The following is a 26,697-nucleotide window of genomic DNA, read 5'->3' as shown; positions in this document are numbered from 1 at the left end:
GTCACTGATAGGTATAAGAATTGAAAATTATCTTTGACTTCTGATATTTTCCCCTTTTGTTGGATTTTAGGGCCCTGCCCTCCTTGTCCAAAGATGGTCACAACTACTTGTCACTGTAAGAAAGCAAAGCCCGTCCCTCGTAGGTGCAGTGCCAAGGAATGGTCCTGTCAGCTGCCATGTGGGCGGAAGTTGCTTTGTGGACAACATAAATGTGAAAATCCTTGTCATGCAGGTGAAAGGCCATACTTGTTAGCCAAAGTGAAAGCAGTCAGTATTGCTTTTATAATGTGCCTGTGCTAATTTATCATTGTGATTTTAGGAAGTTGTCCGCCCTGCCCGAGAGTTAGTAGACAGAAGTGTGTCTGTGGCAAACGAGTAGCTGAAAGAAGCTGTGCAAGCCCACTGTGGCACTGTGATCGAGTAAGTGTATGTCCCTTTTGAGGGGATGGGCATTAAAGAACATGGAAAACTATCAGAAATGCTAATTAGGACTTAGCTAATTACATTTAGTGGGATAAAAGGAGAGGAGGAATAGTAACTCAGATTATATTCATTTTAGGAAACTTCCAATTTAGTATTTCGGTTACTGGAGGGAAATTTTTTTTCAACGTAACAGCTGTTTGTTGAATTTTGGACTCAGTGCACGTGTACTTTCTTGCTAGCTCTCCCTCCCTTTCCCCGGTCTTTAATCAGTATTCCTCCCCACTTCTTAGTTAATCCAGCTGAGGAAGGAGGATTGATGTAGGTTGTTTGTCCTAGAATTGGTGTGGCTTTAGTACCACTTAGAAATCTTTGATGGGTGGCCATACGAAGCTATATGTACTTTTTTCCTGTATTATAGTTTAAAAATGTACTCTTTGGTGCATAGGAATGTGTGTGTGTGTGTGTGTGTGTGTGTAAATCTTTATAGAGAAGGAACAAATTATGAGGAGTATAAGTTGCTTATTCATAATTGAAAAATGGATTATATAGAAATAAATGGATTATGTCATGTACAAAGTCTTTTTCGATAATTTTTAAGTCCTTCACTAGTGCTTATTACGTGTTATTTTAGGTGTGTGGGAAAACACTGCCATGTGGTAATCATACCTGTGAGCAAGTTTGTCATGTTGGTGCTTGTGGAGAATGTCCTCGATCTGGGAAAAGATTCTGTCCATGTCAGAAGTCAAGTAAGACTGTTTCAAACCTTTAATGGGATATGATTATTTTTTATGCTAACTACTTTCCTAATTAGATTTCTCTGCAAGTTTTGGTTAGACTTCTGCACATTTGGATGAGTAGGTAATATAGCATGTGGATTAAGAACTCAGACTTCAGAGGCAGGTGAATCTGGGTTCAAACCCCACCCTTCATAAACTCTGGTGTTCTCAAGTTAAATGGGGACAGTAAGAGCACCTTCTTCGTAAGGTGATGGTGAGAATTGGATGATAAAATGCTCATAAGGCATTTAGTGTAGTGCCTAGCACATAAGGGAAACCTAATAATTCCGAGCTATTGTCATTACTGTGTATTGGGTTCCAAGTGAAGTTAGTTTTGGTTGCGTTGAGATAGAGACTGGAAAGGTTGCGGTTTGAGTCTCTTCCCGTGACCCGCACCAGCACACATTGACACGATTGTTGTTGCCAGTACTTGTCCTAATCTGTTTATGTTGAAGGTGATTTCCTTATGTTTTAAAATCTACTTTTTTATCCTGTGAGGTTATTAAGGGCAAATTGTTTTCATAATACTATATTGTGGGATTCTTCATAGAGGTTTTACATGATATTACTTACTTCTCCAGATAACTATTTCTGAAGTAGTTAGCTTATAAAAATGTGCTTCTTTATGATGGCAACTTTTCATGTGTCAATTCTTTTTAACTTTACATTGAATTTACAAATATTAGAGATTATTTTCATTGAAGTTAGTTTTTTCCAGTAGTTAAATAGATGCAAAGAATTCAGAGTTTGAAAGGGCTGTCATCCTTTGGGGAGCCAAAAGAACATGGTACACTGTTAGTGCTTTATTATAAATGGATCTTACTATTAACACTGACTTCTTGTCTGCTTTTAGAGTTTTCTTTGCCTTGTACAGAAGATGTACCAACTTGTGGAGACAGTTGTGACAAATTACTCGAATGTGGAATTCATAGATGTTCACAGCGTTGTCACCGAGGTCCTTGTGAAACATGTAGACAAGTTAGTCATCTCCCATAATAATTACTTCTAAGAGCTCTCTTTTACAGTGTATCAAGTGGGAGCGTCCTGTCATTGTTTTCTAGTAGTTAGTTTTATAAACATGTGTGTCATGATCTGAATGAGTTTAGTGACATAACGTGTATGAAGAAGAAGCAGGAGAGTATGCCAGCAGTCATATCCAAGAGCACCTTTGTTTCTTTTTGCTTGGTAAACGTTTGAACATTCTCATTTTTATAGTCCAGAGTGGGGTTATTTGTTCCAAGCAGACATTCAAAGCAGTGATGAATTAGTCTTAGTGATGATGGACAGAAACTAATGCCTAGACTTGAGATTTTTAAGTTACACATGTGTCACTTTGATTCTGATCATACTACCAAGTCAACAAGTTGCTTTATAAGATAATCCAGTTTTCTTGCTTTACTGAGACAAGATGTGCAGACATTGTGGTGTAACTATATGTAAGTGACTTTAAGGTGTAGTATTGTTTTACTATTTAGTATTAAATTCCTACTAAATTTAATAATGGAAATTCGTATGAAGTCTCTTGGGAAAAAGTAAGATATAAAAAAATACCTTAGAAAATTCAGCTTTAGTTTTGGTGGAGGCTTTCATATAAATTTGCGCTTAAAACTTTCCTCCTTCACTTTTTAGGAATTATAAAAATTACAAGGTGAAAAAAATTGCATTAACAAAGTTAGTTTTAATAGCATTTATTTGCTTCTTCCAGGAGGTAGAAAAGCATTGTCGCTGTGGAAAGCATACGAAACGAATGCCATGCCATAAAACTTACCTCTGTGAAACAAAGTGTGTGAAGATGCGTGACTGTCAGAAGCATCAGTGTAGAAGAAAGGTATGTCTGACAAGCTGAGGATGCTGCTTTAAAAATTCTCTTGAATTTTTTCTTTGTGGGGATGTGATAAGCACCATCTTGACATGCTCCTTGAATGTCTAGTCATGTCTATGCTTCCTATATGAAATATTAATTACTATTCTTTTTTTAAGGATTATATTTATTTAGAGGGAAAGGAGGGAAAAAGAGAGGGAGAGAAACATGGATGTGTGGTTGCCTCTCACATAACCCCAGCTGAGGACCTGGCCTGCAACCCAGGCATGTGCCCTGACCAGGCTCGAACTGACGGCCCTTTGGTTTGCAGGCCAGTACTCAGTTCATTGAATCACACCAACCAGGGCTAGTTAGTATTCTTGATTAATCCTAATTGTTTATATTAGTGGGAAGTCTTACCAAGCTTCTTAAATGACAAGGTTTTTTGTTTGTTTGTTTGTTTGTTTGTTTGTTTATCATGTGCATAATTCTGTTTGGTTCTGAAATTATTTTTGTTCCCTGACTTTAAAACATCATAGCACTGTTAAGAGTGGTAGCCCATTTGCTGGAAGAGGCTTAACTTTTATTGTTCAAATCTTATTTATAGACACTTGGTTCAGTAGATAGTCAACTGGAGCATTTTACTTCGTTTGTAGATTTACAGTTTTTCAGGGGTCCTCTTTATAATTATCCCTTAATCTCTAAAAGATTCTTTCTTCTTAAATCTGTTGAAATATAGTGGTTTCAGCTTTCTTTTGCTTAGTTTAACATGGTATATCTTTTTCATTCTTTTACTTTTAACTTATTCATACTTTATATTTAAAGTGGTTTTCTTGCCCTGGCTGGTGTAGCTCAGTGGATCGAGTGCAGGCATGCAAATCAAAGGATCGAGGTTCGATTCCCAGTCAGGGCACATGCCTGGGTTGCAGACCAGTTCCCTGCAGGCCAGTTCCCAGCAGGGATGCACGAGAGGCAACCACACATTGATATTTCTCTCTCTCTCTCCTTCCCTTCTCCTTTAAAGATAAATAAGTAAAATCTTTTAAAAAATTAAGTGGTTTTCTTATGTACAGCATTTAGATATTTTATCCTAGCAGGAACAATCTTTGTCATTGAATTCAGGTGTAGATGATTTACATTTAATGTGATCTTTAATATGGTTGGATTTAAGTCTGTCATTTTGCTATTATTTTTTTTGTTCATCCTTTCTTTATTTCTTTTCCCTCTGTTGTTAATTTCTGAGTGTTTTTTAGTTATTCCATTTTAACTCCTTTATTTGATTTCTCATATATCTTATACCCATGTATTTTATAAACTCTAAATGCAATGTATTTTGCTCTAAATAATCAGGTACATTTTAAAGAGATTGGAAAAAATTAGAAAACATAATTTTTATGTTTATTGTCATTACTTTTGGTATTTTTTAGTTTTTTTTATATTAACTTAGGTTTATATCTGGTTTCATTTTCTTTCTATCTGAAGGACTTCCTTTGGCATTTCTTGTAGTGTTCATTAATTCTTTCAACTTTTGGAAAATATCTTTAGTTTGTGAAAAATATTTTTACTTGGAATTCTAGTTTGACAGTATTTTCCCCATCTTTAAAAGGTGTTGCTGTACAATTTTAGCTTGCAATATTTTCCAAAAGGAGTGTGCTGTATCTTTGTTCCTCTGTTTGTAATCTATCTTTTTTCCTTTTACTATTTAAAACAATGTTGTTTATTACTAGTTTTTAGCAATTTGGGTGCTTCCTGTTGTTGCTTTCTTTGTGTTTATTTTTTTAAATATATTTATGCTATTACAGTTGTTGCACTTTTTTCTCCCCTTTATTCCTCTCCACCCCCCCCTCCCACTCAGATCCCCACCTCCCTTAGTTGATGTCCATGGGTCGTACATAAATGTTCTTTGGCTGCTCCATTTCCCATACTGTTCTTAACTTCCCCTGTCTGTTTTGTACCTACTATTTTTGTCGAGCTTCTTAGGTCTGTAGATTTATAGTTTTCATCAAATTTGTGAAATTTTTAGTTTTTTACTTAAAATGTTTTTCCCTCACCCATTGCCTTCTGAGGCTGCAATATGCATGTTACACTACTTGAGGTCTTACAGCTCACTGATGTCCTTTTATTTAGATTTTTTAAAATTTCTTTGTTTTAGTTTAGAATAGTTTTTTCTTCAAGTTCATTAATTTTCATCTGCTTTGTCTAATACATTTTTAAATCACTTCCTGTGTTTATTCATCTCAGATATTATTTTTTTTTTCATTTCCAAGGGTTAAGTTTGGGTCTTTTCTGTATTTTCTGTGTCTGTCCTTAGCATGCTCATACCCTCTATCTTCATGAATATAGGGACTATGTTTATACTGACTATTTTAATGTTCTTGTCTAATAATTCTTACCATTTGTCATTTCTGGGTCTGTTTCTGTTGATTGATTTTTCTTCTCCTTTTGGGTTATATCTTCCTGCTTATTTGCCTGCTGGGTAATTTTTGATTCGTTTTCTTTTGGGTTATATCTTCCTGCTTATTTGCCTGCTGGGTAATTTTTGATTCGTTTTCAGACATTGTGAACTTTATATTTTGGGTTTTTTTAAAATTTCTTTAACTATTTTTAAGCTTTGTTCTGGGTCAAAGTTAAGTTCTTTAGAAACTATTTGGTCCTAGGTTTGACCAGACTACCATTTTATCTAGGCCTAAGTTAGCACTGCTTCTGAGGCAGTAATTATTCGAGGTGCTCTGTGCGACTCCCATGTATTAGGAGATTCCTCTACTCTGACTGCAGGGAACACAAGCTGTTCCCCAACTTAAATAATTGACTTCCATGTGTTAGGAGGTTACTCTCACTGCAGGGAACACAAGCTGTTCCCCGACTTGAATAATCTCTGGAAATTGTTCTGTCTTCTTTTGGTGGTTCTTTCTCATATTTTGGGTTAGTTGCCAATCACACATATACAGACAGGTATTTGGCCCAAAACTCAAGGAGTCCCTTTTGGAGTTCTTCAGGGCTTTCTCTGTATTGCCACCACTTACCTATAAGTTCTAGCCACACTGACCTCTGATCTGCGGATTTTGTCTACTCAGTGTGGTGGGACCACCACACTCTGTGATCTTTCCCCTTGTGCTGCAGCCTGGAAACCTCCAGGTCTAAGCTGGTGGCTATCACAGGACTCACTTTGTTTCTCTTTTCTTAGGAATTGCTGTCCTGTGCTGCCTCATTGTCAGATATCTGAGAACTGTTGCTTCCTACATATATTTTGTCTGATGTTATAGCTGTTTAAGGCAGGAGAGTAAACTGGCTGTTTACTTATTCCACCATGGTCAGAAACAGAAGTGTCTAAAGGCTTATTTCTGTCATGGACCACACAGCCTTCTTTTTCCATGCTGCCACCAGCAAAACAATAGGCACATAGTCTCAGTAAATATTTGTCTAATGGAGTGAACTATTTTGATTTTTAGTTGCTTTTCAATAAAATGTATTTTGTTTTGAGGTATTTTTGTATGCTGAAACTTGTTCTTAAAGTAGGTTTCAATCCTAAGTTTCTTTAAAGCAATCATAGTCTCTATTTTTTCCCAAAATTTGGATAATGTAAAAAGTCAAGCAAGGAATTAGAATGACAAAATAGATTATTAGTAGTTGCCTTTTGCTCATGAATGAAAATCGGGACAGGTCATAGACAGCTGTATTTCTTACAAACAGATTGGAAGTTGGGGATGTTACAAAATAGAGTTAGAAGCAAATAACTTATCTCTGCTTTCTTTCTTCACTTAGTCGCTGAGTCTATGGTTTAGAAATAACTGCTAAACTAATTTATATGCATAACTGGTTTTATTTTAATTAAATTTTTAAAATAACCAGACTAATTGTTTGCCTAAATATAGGGTTTGACCAGTTCTGTTCCTTGGGTTAATGTTGTTAATCTCTGCATAGATAAGTAGAAATGAAATTATCTTATGGGAATATTTCAAGTCCTAGAATAAATAATTAACCAAAATGTAAGAAAATTTAGCTTAATTTTATTAAATTAGGACATTGTCTATTTAAACTTAAAAATTCTTAACATAGCATATCTACTTAAAAGGAGAATGGTGATACTCTTGACTACTTTTATTCTTATATTGAGAAGAAGTATAGTATCTTTTGCTTTCCATAAGTTCTGTGGATAACTAGTAATGACATTTATATTTATAGTACGCGTGGTTTTCAGATTGCCTGTTCTTTATATATCGCTTTCTCTTCAGTGTTGTCCTGGAAACTGTACACCTTGTGATCAAAACTGTGGACGGACTTTAGGATGTAGAAACCATAAGTGTCCATCTGTCTGCCACAGAGGTAATATTTAACAATAGCTGTAATTTTATGTTTGTGTTTACGTAGTATCTTTATAGTTGATGGAGAGCTTTCACATTCAGTATCTTAGTTTTTCCTCTTAATAAGCTGAGAAGGTAAGGCAGTTTCCAAAATCATGATTTCACAGACAAGCAGATTGAAGTTCAGTGACACACACATTTAGGGAAATACTTAGGAAAGCAACATAGCTAAGATTTGAACCCAGTTCCTTGGAATACAAAAGCTTTATTATTTCTGTAACACCTTTTCGTTTCCTTACTTCCTCCCAACCTTCCCCACAAAGGTTTTTAATTAACTAATATCCCACACAATTTGTTAATTAATTAATGTGTTCTTAGATTTTTTAGTTTTAGTTTGAATTTTAGACATTTTCATTGAATTAAGTCGAGTAAGGGATTGGATATATCCTAAGTTCTCAAACTTTTTGGTCTCAAGACCGCTTTACACTTTCTTGGGACCCAAAGAGCTTTTGTTGATGTGGATTATTTATCTATTGATATTTATTGTATTTGAAATTGAACTTCAGATGTAATAATAATTATTTTATTTAAAAATAGAAATAATAAGCCTATTACATATTAATGCAGCAACATTTTGTGAAAAATATTGTATCTGAAAAGAATTTAGCGAGAATGGTTTTTTTTACATTTTGCAAAAGTCTTTAATGTCTAGCTTAATAGGAGATGGCTGGAATTACATATCTGCTTCTGTATTCAATCTGTTTTGGTGTCACTTGTCATATAGCTTCTGAAAAACTCTGTGTGTATGAGATCTTGCAGACCCCTGAGAGGCTCTCAGGGACGCCTCAGTTATTAGACATTGAAATCCGAATTAACTTTACCCACTTCGAGTATGTGGGTATGAAATGGAATCGACTACACGTTGGTATAGGTCAGTGGGAAGAGCATGACTTGGGGTAAGAGGTCTTTGCCTCTTGGCACCTTTATGACCTGGGACAAACTGCTAAACTGTTTTCATTGTGTTCCTTTGGGATTACACACATACTGGATACCTTAGTTAGTTAATGTCTTAGTCCTCTCAGAGCTCTTGGAAAGTATATGACACTACTGCTGTTTAATATAATAAGGAAATAAAGAGACTGTTGTCCCAGGGTCATAGAACTAGTTGCAGGGGCAGGATGTAAACTTAAACTTTAATGATGTTTTCACTTTACCACGTTGCCTCCCCTTAGGAAAAGTGACAGATTCCATTAATCCCATAGATATTTTCTGATTTGTCATTGTCTTAAAATTGTGAAGTTAGAGCTAGTTTGTCAGTTCTCGTTATTAGTAAAAGGATCTTATTTCCTTTTATAGACATATCATTGACTCATTAAATTTAAATTTTATTAACATTCTGTCATTAAGCACTAATTTACTGAGTAAGGGTTTGTTTGTTTTTTCTCCATGTCTTCTGAGTACCAGGCACTGGGATTATGTGAGTGAACCATATTGACAAAGTACCTGTTCCTATGAAACTTATTTTTTTACTTTTCCTAAGTTAGAATACAAATAAATAATCAAATTAGTATAGAATATCTGGTGGTTCCAAGTATAGAAAGGAAATTATAGTAAAATTACAATGGTGACAGTGGGCATGGTGTATACTATTTTGTATGGTGTGACCAGGGGCGGACTCTGAAAGGATGACATTCGAGGAGACCTGAGAGAAGGGATCGGGCTGTGTGGCAGTAGGGCGGGGTCGTGTTCCAGGCAAGACAGCAGCAGCTGCAGTGGCCCTGACTCAGGAGAACGTGAAGGAACCGCAGGGAGCTCGGAGGCAGGTGCTCAGGGGGCAGATGGTGGGAGACAAGGTCAAAGAAGTGGTGGGCTGAGGATGACTGGAGAGAGGAGAGTAGGTGCAGGGCCGTGGAGACCTCTGTTAAAGCGCTGGCCTTCACATGGAAAACCGGACTAGTCGGATGACCATAAAGAAATTGGATCCAGAGCTTAGAATTTTCTTAGCAAGAAAACACTAGGCTTAGTTGGTTTTTACACATAATTTTTAACAAGTACACACTTAAGATAGATGTAAGTTCAGTCTTCTCATCAGCTATTTGAGAGTATATCATGCAGAAAGGAAAGAAAATAAAAATACAGGCCCGTCTAACTCAAAAAGATGTTCGTAAAATACTAAGGTTTTAGCTATTCAAATCCAGCTATCTAGTAACTGCAGTTTTAGCTATCCCAAACCTTAGTCTGTCATAACCAAGTTGAGTTTATTCCAGTGATGTACAGTTGGTTTAGCCTTAGTAGGTCTAATAACGTGATTCATCACATTAACGGCTTAAAGGAGAAATGAGGTCATCTTAGTAAATAGCTAAAGAACAGTTGATAAAATTCAACATTCATATATGACGAAAACTTGACTAGAAGTGGAAGGGTACATCATTAACCTGATAGAAAATATCTACGGGAAAGGCTAGAGTAAGCATCATACTTAATAGAAAAGTGTTGAAAGCAGATCCCCCTCTTATATTATTTTGAAGCAAATCCCATGAATACTTAAGTCTTCATCTCTAAAAGATGGATTCTTACCCTAAAAATAGTTAATATATTTCTTAATATCAGCAAATATCTGGTGTTCAGATTTATTGTTGTCTCATAAATACCTTCATTTTTTAATTCAGTTTGTATGCCTCAAAAACCTAATAAGATTGACATGATGTAATTGGTTGAAGTCTCTAAAGTCTATTAATTTGTCATTTCTCTTGTTTAAGAAACTAAGTTGTTTTATTTTAGTTTCATAGAGTCTGGATTTTGCAGATTGCATCTCATGGTATTATTTCACATTTTCCTCTGTGTTTTCTGTAAATTGTTATTGCAATCTGGAGGTCTGATCAGACCCATGTTCAGTGTTTTTTTTTTTCGGGGTGTTTATTATTTATTTACTTTTTTGAAGGAATTTATTGGCTCCTAACAAAATTTGCTTTGATGGGAAGTATGAGGAATACACTGTTGTACAATCCTCGCCATTTTTTAAATCCACAGTTACATAAGATATATAGAATCATTATTTCATGCCATTTTCCTTCATTCTAGATATTCATAATCAAAGTTATACTGTAGCTAATAGGGAGAGGATGCTGACTGCATTTTCAGAGCTCAGAATTTGGTCATGTGGGTCAGGATAGTTTGACTTGCATTGCCATCAGGGTTATACTTCACCGAATATCATGCTAAGCAAAGTAAGTGAGAAAAAGTCAAGAACCATATGATTTCACTCATGTGGGATACAAAACTGAAAGCAACAAATTAATAAACAAGAAAAACAAACAAAAACTCATAGACGCAGACAATAGTATGGTGGTACCAGAGGGAGGGGGCAGGGTGCTAGTGAAGGTAATCAGATATCTGTAACAGAAGACTTGACTTTGGGTGGTGGGCACACAGTGCAGTATACAGATGGTGTATCACAGAATTGTACACTTGAAACCTATATAATAACCAATGTCACCTCACTAAATTTAATAAGAATATTCAATAAAAGACGATACTTCACTGGATTATTTTTTCTTATTCAAACACTAAAGTATAAATTTGGTGATTTGTACATACATGTATGGTTTTTTTGTGGTGCTTTTTAGTCTCATTTCCTTTTCCTCTGTTCATTAATTGAATCCAAATTCTGCCATTTAAGGAACTATTTTGAACTTTTAGAGGCTTTAATAAACCCAGATATTTTTCATCATTAGTCTGTTTCTTATATTAACTGCTAGTCCGTATTTTGCTTGGTCCTGACAGCTAGGCAGCAATCTCATAATATACTCACTGCTTAGTGGAAGATTCTGATTCCTTTATTTCATTTCAAATGGGGTACCATATTGGGAAAGCTAGAGTGAGAAGAAGGCCTTTAAAATGACGTCTGAGCCTTGGCCAGAAATTGACAGCATGCATAGAAAGGTTTCTTTCATTTTGTTTTTGTGTATTTCTACCAACTCATAACAAAAGAAGGTTAAAAAGCCAAAGCCCAAATATGTTTTCCTTTTGAAATGTTTAGAAGAGAAATATTTGGAATTGTAACCTAAAATATGGTTTAGAATTTAGTCTCACAAAACATGAGTAATGGAAAATTGACTGTACTGATGAGAGAATTTACTTTTATTGGGGAATTTATTCAAAACTATTATACTTGAATAGAAGTATGTATGAAAATAAGCCAAAGAGATTATTGTTAACATTAGATTTTCCGAAGACTTAGATCTGTTTGTCTTGTGAATGAGTGATATGTTAACTTTTAAATTTTAAAGAATATTCTAAAACTTTTATTGAAGCACAAGTGTAGTTATAGAAAAAGTATACAAATCATAATTGTTCTACTTGATGAATTTTTACAAACTGTACATATCCACGTAACCAGAACTCAGATTCTTAAACAAATTATTATTGGCATATTCAAAACCCTTCATGTCCATCATCCTGACTTTGAACATTACAGATTAGTTTTTCTGTTTACTTTATGTGAATGGAATCATATACAATGTACTCTTCTGTTTTCTTTGCTCAGTATTAAGTGTGTGAGGTTCATTCTTATCGTGTAGTTTCTTCATTTTCATGAAGAATATCCCATTGTGCAAACACTCAAAAGTCACTGATTCTACTGATGGGCATTAGGTAGTTAAGCAGATTTTAAGTTTCATGCTTTGTTTCCAGGTAGTTGCTATCCTTGCCCAGAAACTGTGGATGTGAAGTGCAGTTGCGGTAATACAAAGGTGACGGTACCCTGTGGCCGAGAACGGACCACAAGACCACCCAAGTGCAAAGAGCAGTGCAGGTTAGTCTGAAGCTTTGCACAAACTTCGACATTTGTGTCTTACAATTTAAATTCATATTGTGTGTGTGTTTATTTATTTATTCAAGTACAGCTTTCTGTCTTTTACTCCCATCTCAGCCCACCCCCAGCCCTCCTTGCCTCCCTCCTGTTTCCATGCCCCCATTTTTGTCCATGTGTCCTTTATAATCGTTCCTGTAAACCCTTCCCCTTTTGACTGCATATTGATTTTTTAAAAGATTTTATTTATTTATCTTTAGAGGGGAAGGGTAGGAGATAGGGAGAGAAATATCAATGTGTGGTTGCCTCTCGTGTATCCCCTGCTGGAAACTGGCCTGCAACCCAGGCATGTGCCCTGACTGGGAATCGAACCATGACACTCTGGTTCACAGGCCTGTGCTCAATCCACTGAGCTACACCAGCCAGGGCTGCATATTGATTTTTAATACTAGTATTTTCAATTTGCTTTAATGTATTAAAATAATATTCACAGTACGTACTCATCTTGTATGGAATCAGAAGATATATAAATAGATAACTGCACTTTAAATATATTTTTTCAATGATCAAAAGTAATTAAAAAAATTGTACTTTATGACTTAGTCGACCACCAACATGCCATCATACAAGTCAAGAAAAACATCGCTGTCACTTTGGCCCTTGTCCTCCATGTCATCAGCCTTGCCAAAAAGTGTTGAAGAAATGTGGTCACTTGTGTCCTGCTCCATGTCACGATCAAGCATTAATAAAGCAAACTGGCAGGGTAAGAGAACTGTGTTACTCAGAGACAGTGATCTGCTGTGGGTCATGTTTTCTTAATTTGCCTTAGTTATTCAACAGGTAATGAATAAGCATTTATCTGGTAGTAAGCACTGTGATAGGAGCTGGAATACAAGATAACTAAGACTTGGTCTTTTGTTTTAAGAGGCTTACAATGTAGAAAATGAGAGATCAATAAACAAATATTTGCAAATACAGTGTGATTGTCATGTTGTCTTCAAGATAGAGATAAACTTGGCAGTCTTCCTTCATGTATGTGGTTTAGGTTATGGCTATCTCCCAATTTTCTCAAAGATTCATTCACATTTTCGATGAATATTTATTGAGTTCTTACTATGTGATAAACACTCTTCTAGGTGGTGGGGAGACAATAGTGAACCAAAAAAACGGGAGACTACATTCTGCTGGTGGAAGTTGGAGTTTACAGTTAGGTCTCTCATTGTCCTTTTGGGTAAAAGGAGAAGTAAAGGAGGCTATACCGCCTGCATACGGCCATTGCAGAAGTCGAGTCCACCTGAGTTTTTAATATCGAATGTGTGTGGAAGGGCACAAGCTGGTGAATATAGGTGGAATAGAATATCTTAGCAAGCACAGTTTCTTGATTTCTTTAAAAGTGTTCAACCTGCTTGAGTGGAGGATACATGAAACTATTTTCTTACATTCTTATGAACGACCCATGTGATTTTTGTCCCTCTGACTTGCAGTCATTATGTTTTACTTGTAGCACCAGCCCTCGGGCCCTTGGGAACAGCCTTCGGAGCCGGTATTTATTCAGACCGCTTTACCCTGTCCTCCATGTCAAGTTCCTATTCCCATGTAAGAAGTAGAATTTTTACTTTTTAAAAAAGATTTTGTTTATTTATTTATTTTTAGAGAGGGGGAAGAGAGGGAGAGAAACATCATTATGTGGTTGCCTCTCATGTGGCCCCCCCGCTGGGAATGAGGCCCACAACCCAGGCATGTGCCCTGACTGGGAATCGAACTGGCAGCCCTTTGTTTCGCAGGCCCACGCTCAATCCACTGAGCTACACCAGCCAGAGCAGATTAACTTTTATAAATATCTCTGACATAGTTCAAAGGGTATCTTCAGTCCCCTTTGCTAATTTTCTTTATTCGTTATTTTAGGCCTAGCCTAATACCTATTTCTCTTGTCTTCAGCTTCATTCTTTTCCACATACATTTTGCATGCTGCTTTAGAACTTCGTGGACATTTTTTTAATCTTTTCCTCCAGCTACAGTTTGATTTTCTTCTTAGCTTCCATAGCAACTTGTGCTTAAATTATAGTAATATATCTAAGTGATCATCACCTTAGTTTTCCCGACTGATTTCTCACGCTAGTCTCTAGGCTCTGGGAAGACAAAGGAAAGCCAGGTTTTGCATAAGACAAACTTGAAGAAGGGTATTTAAGGGAAACGTTGAAAATGAAAGGAAGTAGTTTTGGGGATTGGTCAGCAGATCACCTGGACTGAGTCATACCTGGGGTAAGAGGGATCCTGGAATTGTTCACACTTCCAGCTGAAGGTATGGAACATAGGGGCACAGGAAGCACAGCACTAGGATGCAGCATAAAATGACAAAAGAGGCTGTCGTCTACATCGAAGTTCCAAACTGAATTCAGTATGTCTTGTGTATCCGTCTTTACTTTAAAAAGCTCTCACTGCTGCTTCGTCCTTTCACAATGTTCCTTTCAGTTTAAATAGCATGTATATTTTTATGTGTTGGTCGGGCAGTCAGTCAGGTTGGGAGGTAAAGTGTTATTGGGAGCTATATTGACAAGTAGGGTGATTTTAGTCTGTCGATTTAGTGGAGAGGGAGGTATAGTTAACACAAAGGTTCTTTATGTACATATTCAGTTAGTATTTATTAGAGACTGTTCTTTTACAGAGGACTTGTGTGTCCGTGGGGGACCAAGTTGTCTCTAGTTTCCCTTACTAGTTTCGAGTTATTCATGATTATCAATGGCCTAAATTTTTGTGTTGGGGAAACAGAAAAAGATGTTGATATTTTGATTCATAGGCACTAAAATTGACACATCATAATAGGTAAATAGTCATTTACCTTTGACTTCCTTGATTTGTTTTACAGGAAGATTATTTTGTACGTCATGCCAAATAGTTTTGCTGCCCTGAAAATGTCCTGTGCCATGTTCATCCCTTGCCTTCCTCCTCCTGGAACCCCTGGGAAACCACTGTTCTTTTTATTGTCCTGAAGTTTTGCCTTTTTCAGAATCTCATATAGTTGGAATCATACAGTGTACAGTCCTTTCAGACTGGCTTCTTTCCCTTAGAAATATGAATTTAAGGTTCCTTCAGATCTTTTCATGGCTTCATATCTCATTTCTTTTGATCACTGAATAATATTCCATTTTATGGATGTACCATAGTCTATCTCTTCGCTTTTTGAAGGGCATTTTGGCTGCTTCTGAGTTTTGGGAATTGTGAATGAAGCTGATATAAACATTCATATGCAGGTTTTTGAATGGACATAAGTTTTCTACTCATTTGGGAATATATTTAGGAGTGCAATTGCTGAATTATATGGTAGGCCTATATTTAGCTCTGTAAGAAACTGCCAAACTGTCTGACAAAGTGTCTGTACCATTTTGCATTCTCACCACCAATGAATGAAATTTCCTGTTGCTCTCCATCTTTGCTAGTATCTGGTGTGGTCAGTGTTTGGGTTTCAGCCATTCTGAAAGATATTCAGTAGTATCTCGTTTTAATTGGCATTCCTCTAATGACATATATTGAACATCTTTTTGTATGCTTTATTCGCCACCTGTATGTTGTCTTTTGTGAAGTGTCTGCTTTTTGTTTAAATCTTGTTCATTTTTTAATTGGGTGTTTGCTCTCTTCTTGTTGAGTTTTGAGTTCTTTTTATACTTTGGATATAAATCCTTTATCAGATATGTGTTTTACAAATATTTTCTCCCATTCTATGGCTTGTCTTTTCATTTAATACTTTTTTAAGTGTTCTTCACAGAGAAGATGTTTTTGGTTTGATGAAGACCAACTTTACCATTTTCTTCCATGGATCATGCTTTTTGTATTGTGTCTATAAAGTCATCACCAAACTCAAGGTCACCTAGATTTTTTCCTGTGTTACAGTGTTGAATTTCTTGAAGTTGGTTAGTGTCAATCCTATTCTTCTTCAGTACTGGGTTATCTGTTCTGGGTTTTTTGTCTTTTCATATAGATCTTAGAATCGGTTTGTTGATGTCCATAAAATAGCATGCTGGGATTTTGAGTGGAACTGTGTTGAATCTACAGTGAGTTGAGAAGAAGCGACATCTTATCAATATTGTACTTTCCTGTCAGTAAACATGGAATATATCTCCATTTGTTTAGATCTTTGATTTCTTTCATGAGTGTTCTGTAATTTTCCTCATATGGATCTTAAGTATGTTCTATTAGATGAATACCTAAGTACTTCACTTTTTTGTGTTAATATAAACAGTGGTATTTTTCATGTTTTCAAAATCTAGTTTTTCATTGCCAGTTAATAGTTTTTCATCGCCAGTTATCTTTTATATATTAACTTTGTATCCTGTAGCATTTCTGTAATCACATATTTTCATATGTGCTTTTTTATTCTTAATAAAACAAATAGCGGATTTAGCATCTTTGCTTTAGGTATTCTATTTGAAGAATTTCTGGTGTTTTAATTTCATTTTATTTTTCTCTTGCAGGGAGTGTCTTGGGAAGCATGAAGTGAGTTATTGGCAAAAGTTTTAAGTAAAGCTTGTAAACTACACCCTTTCTATATTAGGATTGTTAGAAATAATGAAGTCGAAGTACCATCATTTCAGTGTTTTAAAGACAATAGTTTATCTACTAATTTTATTTTATTTAATATTCTATTTTATTTTAGAGAGAGGGGGAGGGAAGAGAAAGGGCATGAAACACTGATGTGAGAGGGAAGCATCAATCCGTTGGCTTCCGTGTGTGCCCTGGGGGGACTGAACCCACAGCCCAGGCACGTGCCCTGACTGGGAGTCCACCCACGACCCTTCTGTTTGTGGGATGACACCCAGCTGACTGACCCCCACCAGCTGGGTCTGTGTACTAATTTTAAAAAAACACAGTGCTTTTATTTGAAAATTAGTTTATAAATATGCGTTTACTACAAAATTGTATTGAATTTCCCTTTTAGGAAAAGAATGTTTTGCGTCTTGCCATGAATTTTTTTGATTTTTCGATAGGTTACTTTGGTTTTGGTGATTTCTAGTGAAAATGTGTTAGACCTTTATGAAACCTGTTATCGAATGGTAACAGTTGTTTTGGAAACATGGGTCTAAAAGTTGTGAGTGTATATATGTTGTGCAGATTGTCTTTCTTTTTTTTCTTTTTTTAAGGTGAGTCCGTTGCCGTGCCATGCTGTAGGACCCTATTCTTGTAAGAGAGTTTGTGGACGCACCTTGGATTGTCAGAATCATACGTGTATGAAAGAATGCCACCAGGTAACGGAAGCTGCTGCCTGCCCTGACAAAACCAAGGTGAGGTTCTGAGGTTGAAAGTGTCCGTGCTTACAGATGTCTCTGAATTCGCTTTCAGCTGTTTTCCAAACCTGACATGTGTGAGAGATGATGCTTGCAGTTTTAATAACTCCCCAAACTTTTGTTGGAAGTAAATGTATCACATGTGTGAGTATGTGTGTGAAATTCAGTAAAAGCATTTTATTAGCATATCAGAAATTGGCAATTCAAAAATCTCTAAAAATTGCCATTTTATTAGGAAAAACAAATGTAGCTAATCAAATTTTAAATAAAATTTTATTTTTAAAGTAACTTGTTGCCCTGGCTGGTGTAGCTCAGTGGATTGAGTGTAGGCATACGAACCAAAGGGTCGTGATTTGATTCCCCGTCAGGGCACATGCCTGGGTTGCAGGCCAGTTCCCAGCAGGGGATGCACGAGAGGCAACCATACTTTGATATTTCTCTCCCTCTCTCCTTTCTTACCCCTCTTAAGATAAATAAATAAAATCCTTTAAAAAAAAGTACATTAAAAAAAATAAAGTAACTTGTTTTTTCATAGACTCCCATTTTATAGGGAATCATTATAATAGCAAGTATGCTTAATGAGGAATAAGCCAAAAATTTTTAAGCTTCATATTTATTAAGTAACATTAAATTTACAAATGTTTAAATTATTAATATGAATTGTGTTACTGAAAATTTCAGTTGTATTGTTAGCTTTTGTGGGCTTCGATTTGGTGATTGGAAGGTATGACAACATGAGTATCCATAGTATCATTCTTGCTCATGTGTAGACATACACAAAAATATGTTATAATTGCCTCATTAATCCATGTCATGTTCCTCAATAAAAATTTTTCATGATAAAATGAAAAAGATATTGGAATTATAAAGTTAAATAAGTGTAATGATTCAAGTCCATTTGAACTATAAGGTGTAGCCGCTATACCGCATTCCTCCTCGAGGTTTTTAGGGTATCCGCGATGAGTCAGAAAAAATTCATTTTCAGAGTTGATATGACTGACAGTGATCGGGCAGTTGTCACTGACTGTTTCACCATTGCTTATGGGGCAGTGGATGTGGCAACACTTGGGTTTTAAGTTACAAGCCATTCTTCTCACTTAGCTGCAGGTCCAGTCATCTCCCTCACTCAGGGAAGGCCCCTGCAGTGCCAGTGAGTGGAAATTACATTATTCGGGGATAGCTTTTTGGTCATTTTAATTTATATATTAAAACCAAAATAATAAAGAAACTAAAACATTTCTTACCATACACTTCAGTTGAGATCCCCTGAAGAAAGGCTCCTAGTATGTATCTCTTGACCCAAATGCCTCTGGAATTTTTAATGCAGTTTCTGCCATCAGTTGTAGAACAAAGCCTACAACATAGCAGGTATCAGGTATTTAGTGAATGTTCCTTAAAGTGAGTGTCCTTAAAGTTCTTTTGCTTATCAACTGTGTTCTGGTCTTCTTGCCTGACCTTACCCACAGAACTCAGTCCAGTCAGGTCTATTAAATGCAATGGCTCCGATTGTCACCATTAGCAACAAATGTTCCTGTTGTCTAATTCATTGGTTATAGTGACTAGAACTGTGGTTGACAAAGGAAAGGTATAAAACTGATAGCAATTGAAATAGTGAGTGTTTCCCAGGCAGATGTGGGATCAAATATCTTTGAGTGACTCAAAGAAGAAAGGGAGTAATGAGGAAAGCCTTATTTCTTTGGGGGAAATCTGTCACCAAAAGCACATATAAAATATATATAAATACATAATCATATATACATACCTCTTTGTGTCATTCTGTATATTATTAGACCCTTGCCACTTGTAGTGTTGTCTGCAGACTAGTAGCATTGGCATCAGCTGGAATCTTGTTAGAAATGCAGAAATCTCAGGCTGTACCTTAGCATTTTAACAAGATTCTCAAGTGATTGATAATGTGCAGAGATGTTTGAGAACACTGCTAAAGGCAATGTGTGTGATGTGTCATGTTTCATTGGTTTTTTAAAAGAATTTTATTATAATCATTAAACTTGCTAAAAGACTATAAGTTAATTATTCCAACTACTCAAAAGAAAGGATAATTCTGTAATGTGATAGAGGTGCTAATTGTTGCTGTAATAAAATCATATTATAATATATAAATGTATCAAATTAACATTTGGAACATCTTGAATTTATACATCAAATATATGCCAATGAAATAAGAAAGTTTCACTTATCAAGGTTAGTTTTCTAATTTGTGATAGTGCCCCAAATGTTTATTTGGCTTTTTTTCTCATCATCCTGTTACTTACAATTAGGATTGCTTTCTTCCTGGGATTTCCAGAAAGTTGGATGAATTGGAAGAGCTAATTTTAAAAGTTGATAATGAAAAATGTTTAACTTTTAAGACCTAGTATCCATATCTATAGCTCTTATTTTATCTCATGTATGATGTGAAAATAAGCAATATTCTATAATAAAAATCTTTTCTTATTAGATACATACACTTATTAAATTACCAAAGCAGAGAGGTGACTTGTTAGGTTATAGTTTTACAGTTTAGATATATTTATTTATACTAAATGCAGTTCAGTTTTACATTATTGAAGTGCATTGAAAGTAATTTAAGCTGGTGCTCATTCTCCTTTTTATCTCCCATCCAAGTACTAACCAGGCCCGACCCTGCTTAGCTTTCGAGATCAGACGAGATCGGGCGCGTTCAGGGTGGTATGGCTGTAGACTCCTTTTTATCTCTATATGTGTTTCTCTTCGGCAAAATATGATTATCCCCAGACATTTAATGCTTTGGCGGTTTTTATTTATGTATTAACAATGTATGGATTCCTTTAGTTGGATGATGATCATACCTGTTTGGGTCTACATGAATTGAAAATCTTTTACTTTGATTTTTTTTTCTGCCACTGACTATTCTTTAGGACATAAAGAATACTTTTTTAGTAGAGATATTTAATGAAATCATACCCATTTTAAAGGTGAGACAGTTTGATTTAATGAGGTTTGTAGACAAAAATCTTTGTGAATAGTGATCATATTGATAATCTTGCTGGTCTCCATTTTGAGTATTTTAATAGTGAGTGATTCTAAATACTGTTAATACATTTTATGAACTATATTTCTGAGAGCTGCAGAAGTACTTTCTTTTAATAGAGTATATAAACTTCCTAACTACCGTATAGAACTGTTAGACTCTTGTACTTAGGTGATTTGTTTCCTTGTGCTGTGTCAGGCTGGCCCGGAATGCCTCCAGTGTGAGGACGGGTGCTCTAGGTCACGGCCAGTGGGCTGCCCCCACCCATGTGTGCTGCCATGTCACCCTGGAGAGTGTCCTCCTTGTGTTCAGATGCTTAGAATAAAATGTCACTGCAGGATCACAACCCTGTTTGTGGAGTGTAGGTAAGTACACTGAAGAGATATTCTTGTTTTACTAAAATTATTTTTCATATCTTTTCTGAATTCAGAACCCTTTATAGGTAGAATGCTGTAAGGAATATTTTCAGTGGTCATCCTTAGACTTGGGAGGCCGAGATTTTCCCTAGAGACCTCGGAGGAATGTAAACTACTTCACCTTGTAGATACTTGACCCTTTTTCAACCAGGGCAGTTCTGAGTTTTCCTATTTGGGGATTCCATAGAAGATTTTGTTAGGAAAAAAACTGTGTCACTGCTTTTAAAAAGACATAGGAGAAGCACTCCTATAACAATTGTTCAAATAACAGTGACAGACTAGAATTTCATTGGCTCAAATATTGATTTGCATGTAATTACTTAAGTATAATTTTTAAATGATAGATTTAAAAGCTAGAGTTTTGTTTGTTACAAATGTTGCTGTCATGGAATTATCATACTGGATAATGACTTATTTACTTTAAAAAATGCAGATGTTGCTTGTAGATTATGTGGAGGAGAAAAATTTTCCATTTTTTTCTATGTAATCATGATCTAACTTTAGTTAATCACGATCAAACTCATTCAGTTCCATTTCTTCCAACTCCATAAAATGGGCTTTTTATAAGATTTAACTCAAGGTAAATTTGAGAATGTAACTTTATTTCTGATTTTTTTTTTAGCATAAATACTTTTTGGAAAAATACATGTGAATATTTTAAATTTGTTTTTTGTCACTTAAACTCTCTAGATTCATGCTTTGTTAAATTAGTTTAGTCAACATTGTTTTTACAATTAAAAATAAAATATTACAATTTTTAGCTTTAGAAGTTTTATAAGCAGAGTTAGGGGCATAGTTTTGCTTTATTAATGGATGATACTGATAAAAGGGATTGTTTTCTTTGATTCTGCTGGGTTTTACATTTCTTCCTCTTCTTTTTCTCTTCATCATGTAGTCTTCAACGAGTGCTTTTCCCTTTTTTTTAATCCTTACCCGAGAATGTATTTATTGATTTGTGAGAGAGAAATATCAATCCCATGCCTCCAGTTTGTACCTGGATGGGGAATCGATCTACAGCCTAGGCATGTGCCCTGATCAGGGATTGGTGTGTGGGGCAGTGCTCCAACCAACTGAGCCACCCAAGTAGAAAGGGTGTCTTTCCCTTTTTACCTTTCTTTCCCCAGAATGATGTCTTTCCAAAGTTGGTTGTGCACTTTTAAAATTCTCCTCTTTGTAGTTAGTGCTCAGAACTACCAAGACTTTTTTTAGTGTTTTTACACTTAGGGTTTGTGGGAGGCCTCTACCCCCAGAGCTCCCCCGGCCACCCACCGCCGTGGATGAGAATGAGTCTACCAGGACATAATCTGCTTGGGGAGGAAAGGCCACCAGTCTCTCAGAGGAGAAGGGCCTTGAGCCTTTTTCTCAGTGGGCTTTTATTGGGTTTACTTTGTATGAGAATGCAGGGCATATATGTAAAGCTCATCAGTCATCGTCTGGCAGTAATGATCAGGGAGTAGAAAACATTCAAAGAATGATGAGGGCTTATTCTGAGTCAGGGTCAGATAGACAGAGTGACGCCAAAAGGCCATAAAAGTTTGGGAAACAAACTCATTTTATGCTAGGACCCTTATCATTTAAATTGAGTTCATTCTTAGCAAAGCAGGTTTCACAGGGTATTTTACATTCTTTCTTTGGCCTGATCGCCCTGGGAACTGCCTGTTCCAGCACAGGGCTGCACTGCCTCCAGCATTGTTTTAGGCTTAAGTCAGATGGGGGAAGTAAGGCAGCCAAGAGATTAGGAGACTTCTTATAGACAGAATGAGGATTTGGCTATAACAAAGCCAAGGAATGAGGGTCTATCACCCCTTTTCTGTAGTCCCCTAAGTCCTTCTCTGATGGTCCCTTTGTGACTGTGCCCGTCGTAGGTTGTTCCTCCCTTGAGGAATCTTACCCATCGTTGACTATCCAGCCATCCTCCAGGGGCCAAGCAGGGTGAAGTAAAGAGGGCAGAAGCTGCACCCCACCAGAAGAATAAGTTTTGTCTCCTTAGTGGCTTATGGTCCCAAGGTCTTTTTACTCAGCCTTAGCCACGGGGGATTAGAGCTTCTGAAACCAGGCAGGGTGGTTCCCAACAAGGGTTGACTTTCTTTTTCTGGTGTAAGTTAGCTTTCCCAATTTTCTGTTCAGTTTTTCCAGAACTTCACTGGCTTCTTGAAAAGATTCCTACGGGAGCTTGAGAAGTAGCTGTGCTAAGAATTGATATTTACTTGTCTACTTACAGATAATTTGATGTTTGTAGACATTTCTGTCTTCTAATTATGACAGGATCATGGGATTTGAGTGATTTTGTTATTGATGAGGTGAACGGTTTCTTGGAGGGATGTGTGGATACATTTGGATTGAGGTGGCCTCCATTATCTCGGCTCTCCAGAGTTCCTTTTTCCCTTTCTTGAACACATGTTTAAAATATGTTTTTATACAGAATGCTTTAGTTTCAGTATTCTGATAATTTTATTTGCATTAATTCAGCAAATTTCATAATTCATTTTTCCCCTTTAGTTCTTTCCTGCTTCATGTATATTTCTTCTATAGAAATTAAATATAAAAGATACAGAATGTGAAAAGTAGGTAATTTTTCCTAATTATAGAGTAATAGGAACAAAATGATTTTAACTCATTAAGTTCAGAAGTGGGCACCATACTTGTAAGAATGAAAATGTACACATTTAGTAAAGTTAGCGTAAAAACTTTGTGATATTAAGTGAAATTTTGCCAAGAAGATTGCCTGTGTTAGAGTACATTTATAGCTAATTTTATACAAGCACTAAAATAATAGTTTTGGCATTAGTGAGGCTCACTTTATGGTATATTTTGGCAATTATGTCCTGCAAAGGGAAATAGAAAAAGCAGGAAAAGAAGGAATAAAGAAAAGGAGAAGAAAGTAATGAGGGAGAGAAAATTGTTTCTTGTACATTGATGTTTCTCTTCCTCTTGCTCTTTCCCTTCCCCTCTAAAAATAAATAAATGGAAACCAGAAAAAAGAAATAAGTAAAATTTAAAAAGGAATAATTATAATGATGAATCATGATTGACCTACAGGGAAACACAGTACAGGAACTGTCAAAGAGAGCCCAGGTATAGACGATATTGCATGTGTGTTTCACACATCCTTTCTAGTAGTGATTGTCCTTTTGACTTTTGATTTGTTCGTAGTTGATGAGAGGCTGGAAGGTTTATCAGAACAGTAAAGTAGTTGGGAAGATAATTGTTATAGAAACACAAAATAATTCTCCAGAAAAAATAAATTCGTCTTACAGCATGCTTGGAATTGTGAATTGTTTTTGGAAAATATGCTATGCAATGGTCTTGGTTTGAATGTCACCAAATCTTCCCTAATTTTAGAAAAATAACCACAGCTGATGTAAATGAAAAGAACCTCCTCAGTTGTTGCAAGAATCAGTGTCCTAAAGAGGTAAGCTTTAATAGAACCTTTTAAGTTGTATTTTTGGGGCATTGTTTCTTTTGCATTTTCTCTTTGCTTGTTTGGACATCCTATTTCAGGTCTTTTCTGGACCCAATAAAAATAGGTGTCCAGAAATAATAATGTGATGTCTGTAAAAATGTAATGCATATGATTAGGGTAGATGCACATCTCTTTATGAAACTTGGGGATATTAGGACTAGGAATGACCTTTGAAGATTATTTTTTAAGTAGTTTTAAAGATAGCTTATATAATTTATGCAATAAGGTATTCACTTAATGTTTACTTCCCATAGTGTGATTCAGACTTAAAATGTAAATAGAGCAAGAACTGTGTGGATTGTAGGCAATTAGAGAGCAAATTTATACTAGGTTATTAAAAAAGACAGGTGTGTGTGTGTGTATGTGTGTGTGTGTGTGTGTGTGTGTAAGAACTTTAAAGCTCATTATTATTTTGAATTGATTTGTATAAAGCATTTGTATATAAAGGTTTGTTTTTAAAGACTTGGATGTTTGTATGTACATTTTATTCAAACTAAAATGATGAAAAGTGGTACGAAAATATTGTTCAGAGTAAAAAGGGAAAATTTTACTATGGATTTATCCTGGCAATAACTTGAGAAACCAAAGTTATCCATCTGTATTTGGCCAATCTAAAAGTGAGGATGCTCCTTTTTTAAGGTTGGAGGTTGGGCAGTGACAATTATTTGATTTGGGTGGACGTTTATAAGGGGATCCTTTTGACTTTTAATTCTTGGTTGGGAAGAGATGAAAAAAGTCATAAATGTGGCAGTCAGTCTCTGACTGAATAGAACAAATCAATGCATGGCATGCCATTTTGCTAACAGTATTTTCTTTTAACTAAAACTTTGGACATTTTTATGGATATTTGTGTAAGAACTAAAACCTGAAAATTTCAAAATTTACATAAGATTTAAAAAGAGAATATTTGAAACAATAAATTATTATTTTAATCTGTCTTTGTTAATGTAAGTAAAACTAGAAGCATAGGATATTGCAAATTGAATTTTCTGAATTCTTCAAATCCTGAGTTTTTCTTGTAAAAAATTTTTCTTCTATCCAAATTCAGATTCCAGGTAATAAGTTAGTTGAGAATGATTTATTTTTAATCTGATGTAGTAACTTGGTATGATATTAGTTAGAAATATGATAATTTAATTAGCAATTGTTGATTTGCAGTCTAGCATTGCCTTAGCTATAGTGATTTGTAATACATTTGCTGGTTCTAGATGAGTAGGGACTGTTGATTTAAAAATTTGTTTCTGTGCTCATGGTTTTAGATTCTAGGCCATTCTAGAGCCCCTCTGCTATTCTAGAGTCTCCTTGGGCTTTGTTGAAAACTATAGCCTTAGGCTAGGAACAATACAAATGGCTATGACATAGTTTAGAAAAACCTGGGAGTAGACAAGTGAATTTCAATGTGTCTAGTAGAACTCCTTCTAGTGTATGGCCTGTTGACACTGGTAAGGCTACAGCAGTGGTTCTCAAACTCTGGCCTGTATCAGAATCACTCTAGGGGCTTGTTAAAACAGATCTATGGGCCCTGCCCCAGAGTTTCTCATTTTCTGTTCCTGGAGTATTTGCATTTCTAATAAACTCTTCTGTAATGGCCATACTGTTGGTCTGGGACCACACTTTCAGAACTAGCAGGCTACAGAATCAGGTCTTACTTGCCATCAGCCAAGAACTCTGTTACTTAAATCTGCAGTAGATATTTTGTGCTCAGTTAAGGTGTGGGATTCTGATAAATTCTGATGTATTGATAAATTCCTGTTTACTTCATTCTCCCCTCCCCAGACTGTAGATTTCTAGTGGGCAGGGACTATGTCACATTTACCTTTGTGTCTAGTCCCTGGTTGTACATATTAGGCACCTGGTAAATGTTTATTGAATATGAATGAAATAGCATAGGCATATCCTTTCAGCTCTACTGCTTCTCTGATATGCAGTCTGTCTTCTGGATTGTTGCATTAGGTTTGAATTTAACTGAAAGAATGCTTAAAGGTACCATTAAGAACTCCTGCTTTGTGTCCCACATATACTCATACATCTTTAAGTAATTTAAATATTGTTTTCTTAATTTGGTTTTATTATTAACACACAAGCTTTTCTATTTTTCACTTGGGCAAATTATTTAACCTCTCTGTTTTGGGGGCGACTTTCCTTGCAAGTCCCCCTAGCTGCTCCGGATGAGAGTAAACATGACTGAGACATGATGTGACCTGCTTGGGGAGGAGGGGTGGCCATTTTCCCAGAGGCAAAAGGCTGTGAGCAGTGGCCAGTTTCTTAGGGGAAAAAGGCATTGAGCTCCCTCCTCCAGGGGCTTTTATTGGGTTGTAATACACAGGAATAATACAGGGCAGCAAGGATCAAATAGTAGATAACATTTTAAAGAAACCTGGGGGCTTAGTCTGAGTCAGAGTCTGTCAGGAACAGAGT

The 26,697-nt window shown here is 36.0% G+C and overlaps 1 protein-coding gene across 3 annotated transcripts in view; it reads left to right on the top strand.

The window, feature by feature from the left end:
- Window positions 1-26,697, top strand: part of NFXL1 (nuclear transcription factor, X-box binding like 1) — a 47,596-nt gene that overhangs the window by 9,439 nt on the left and 11,460 nt on the right. For all 3 annotated transcript variants that reach the window (XM_053654971.1, XM_037164782.2, XM_037164786.2), the window contains exons 7-19: window positions 71-232; window positions 320-420; window positions 1,055-1,169; window positions 2,053-2,177; window positions 2,905-3,027; window positions 7,233-7,323; window positions 11,994-12,114; window positions 12,715-12,874; window positions 13,616-13,707; window positions 16,581-16,602; window positions 17,247-17,387; window positions 20,599-20,765; window positions 24,159-24,228. In XM_053654971.1, coding sequence (XP_053510946.1) covers window positions 71-232; window positions 320-420; window positions 1,055-1,169; window positions 2,053-2,177; window positions 2,905-3,027; window positions 7,233-7,323; window positions 11,994-12,114; window positions 12,715-12,874; window positions 13,616-13,707; window positions 16,581-16,602; window positions 17,247-17,387; window positions 20,599-20,765; window positions 24,159-24,228 — 1,490 coding nt within the window. The remainder of the gene's footprint in view (window positions 1-70; window positions 233-319; window positions 421-1,054; window positions 1,170-2,052; window positions 2,178-2,904; window positions 3,028-7,232; window positions 7,324-11,993; window positions 12,115-12,714; window positions 12,875-13,615; window positions 13,708-16,580; window positions 16,603-17,246; window positions 17,388-20,598; window positions 20,766-24,158; window positions 24,229-26,697) is intronic.

This window comes from Artibeus jamaicensis, unplaced genomic scaffold (genome assembly GCF_021234435.1).
Source record: "Artibeus jamaicensis isolate MK-2021 breed Jamaican fruit bat unplaced genomic scaffold, CSHL_Jam_final contig_889, whole genome shotgun sequence".
Classification (NCBI taxonomy): domain Eukaryota; kingdom Metazoa; phylum Chordata; class Mammalia; order Chiroptera; family Phyllostomidae; genus Artibeus; species Artibeus jamaicensis.
This window is presented reverse-complemented; position numbering and strand designations above follow the sequence as displayed.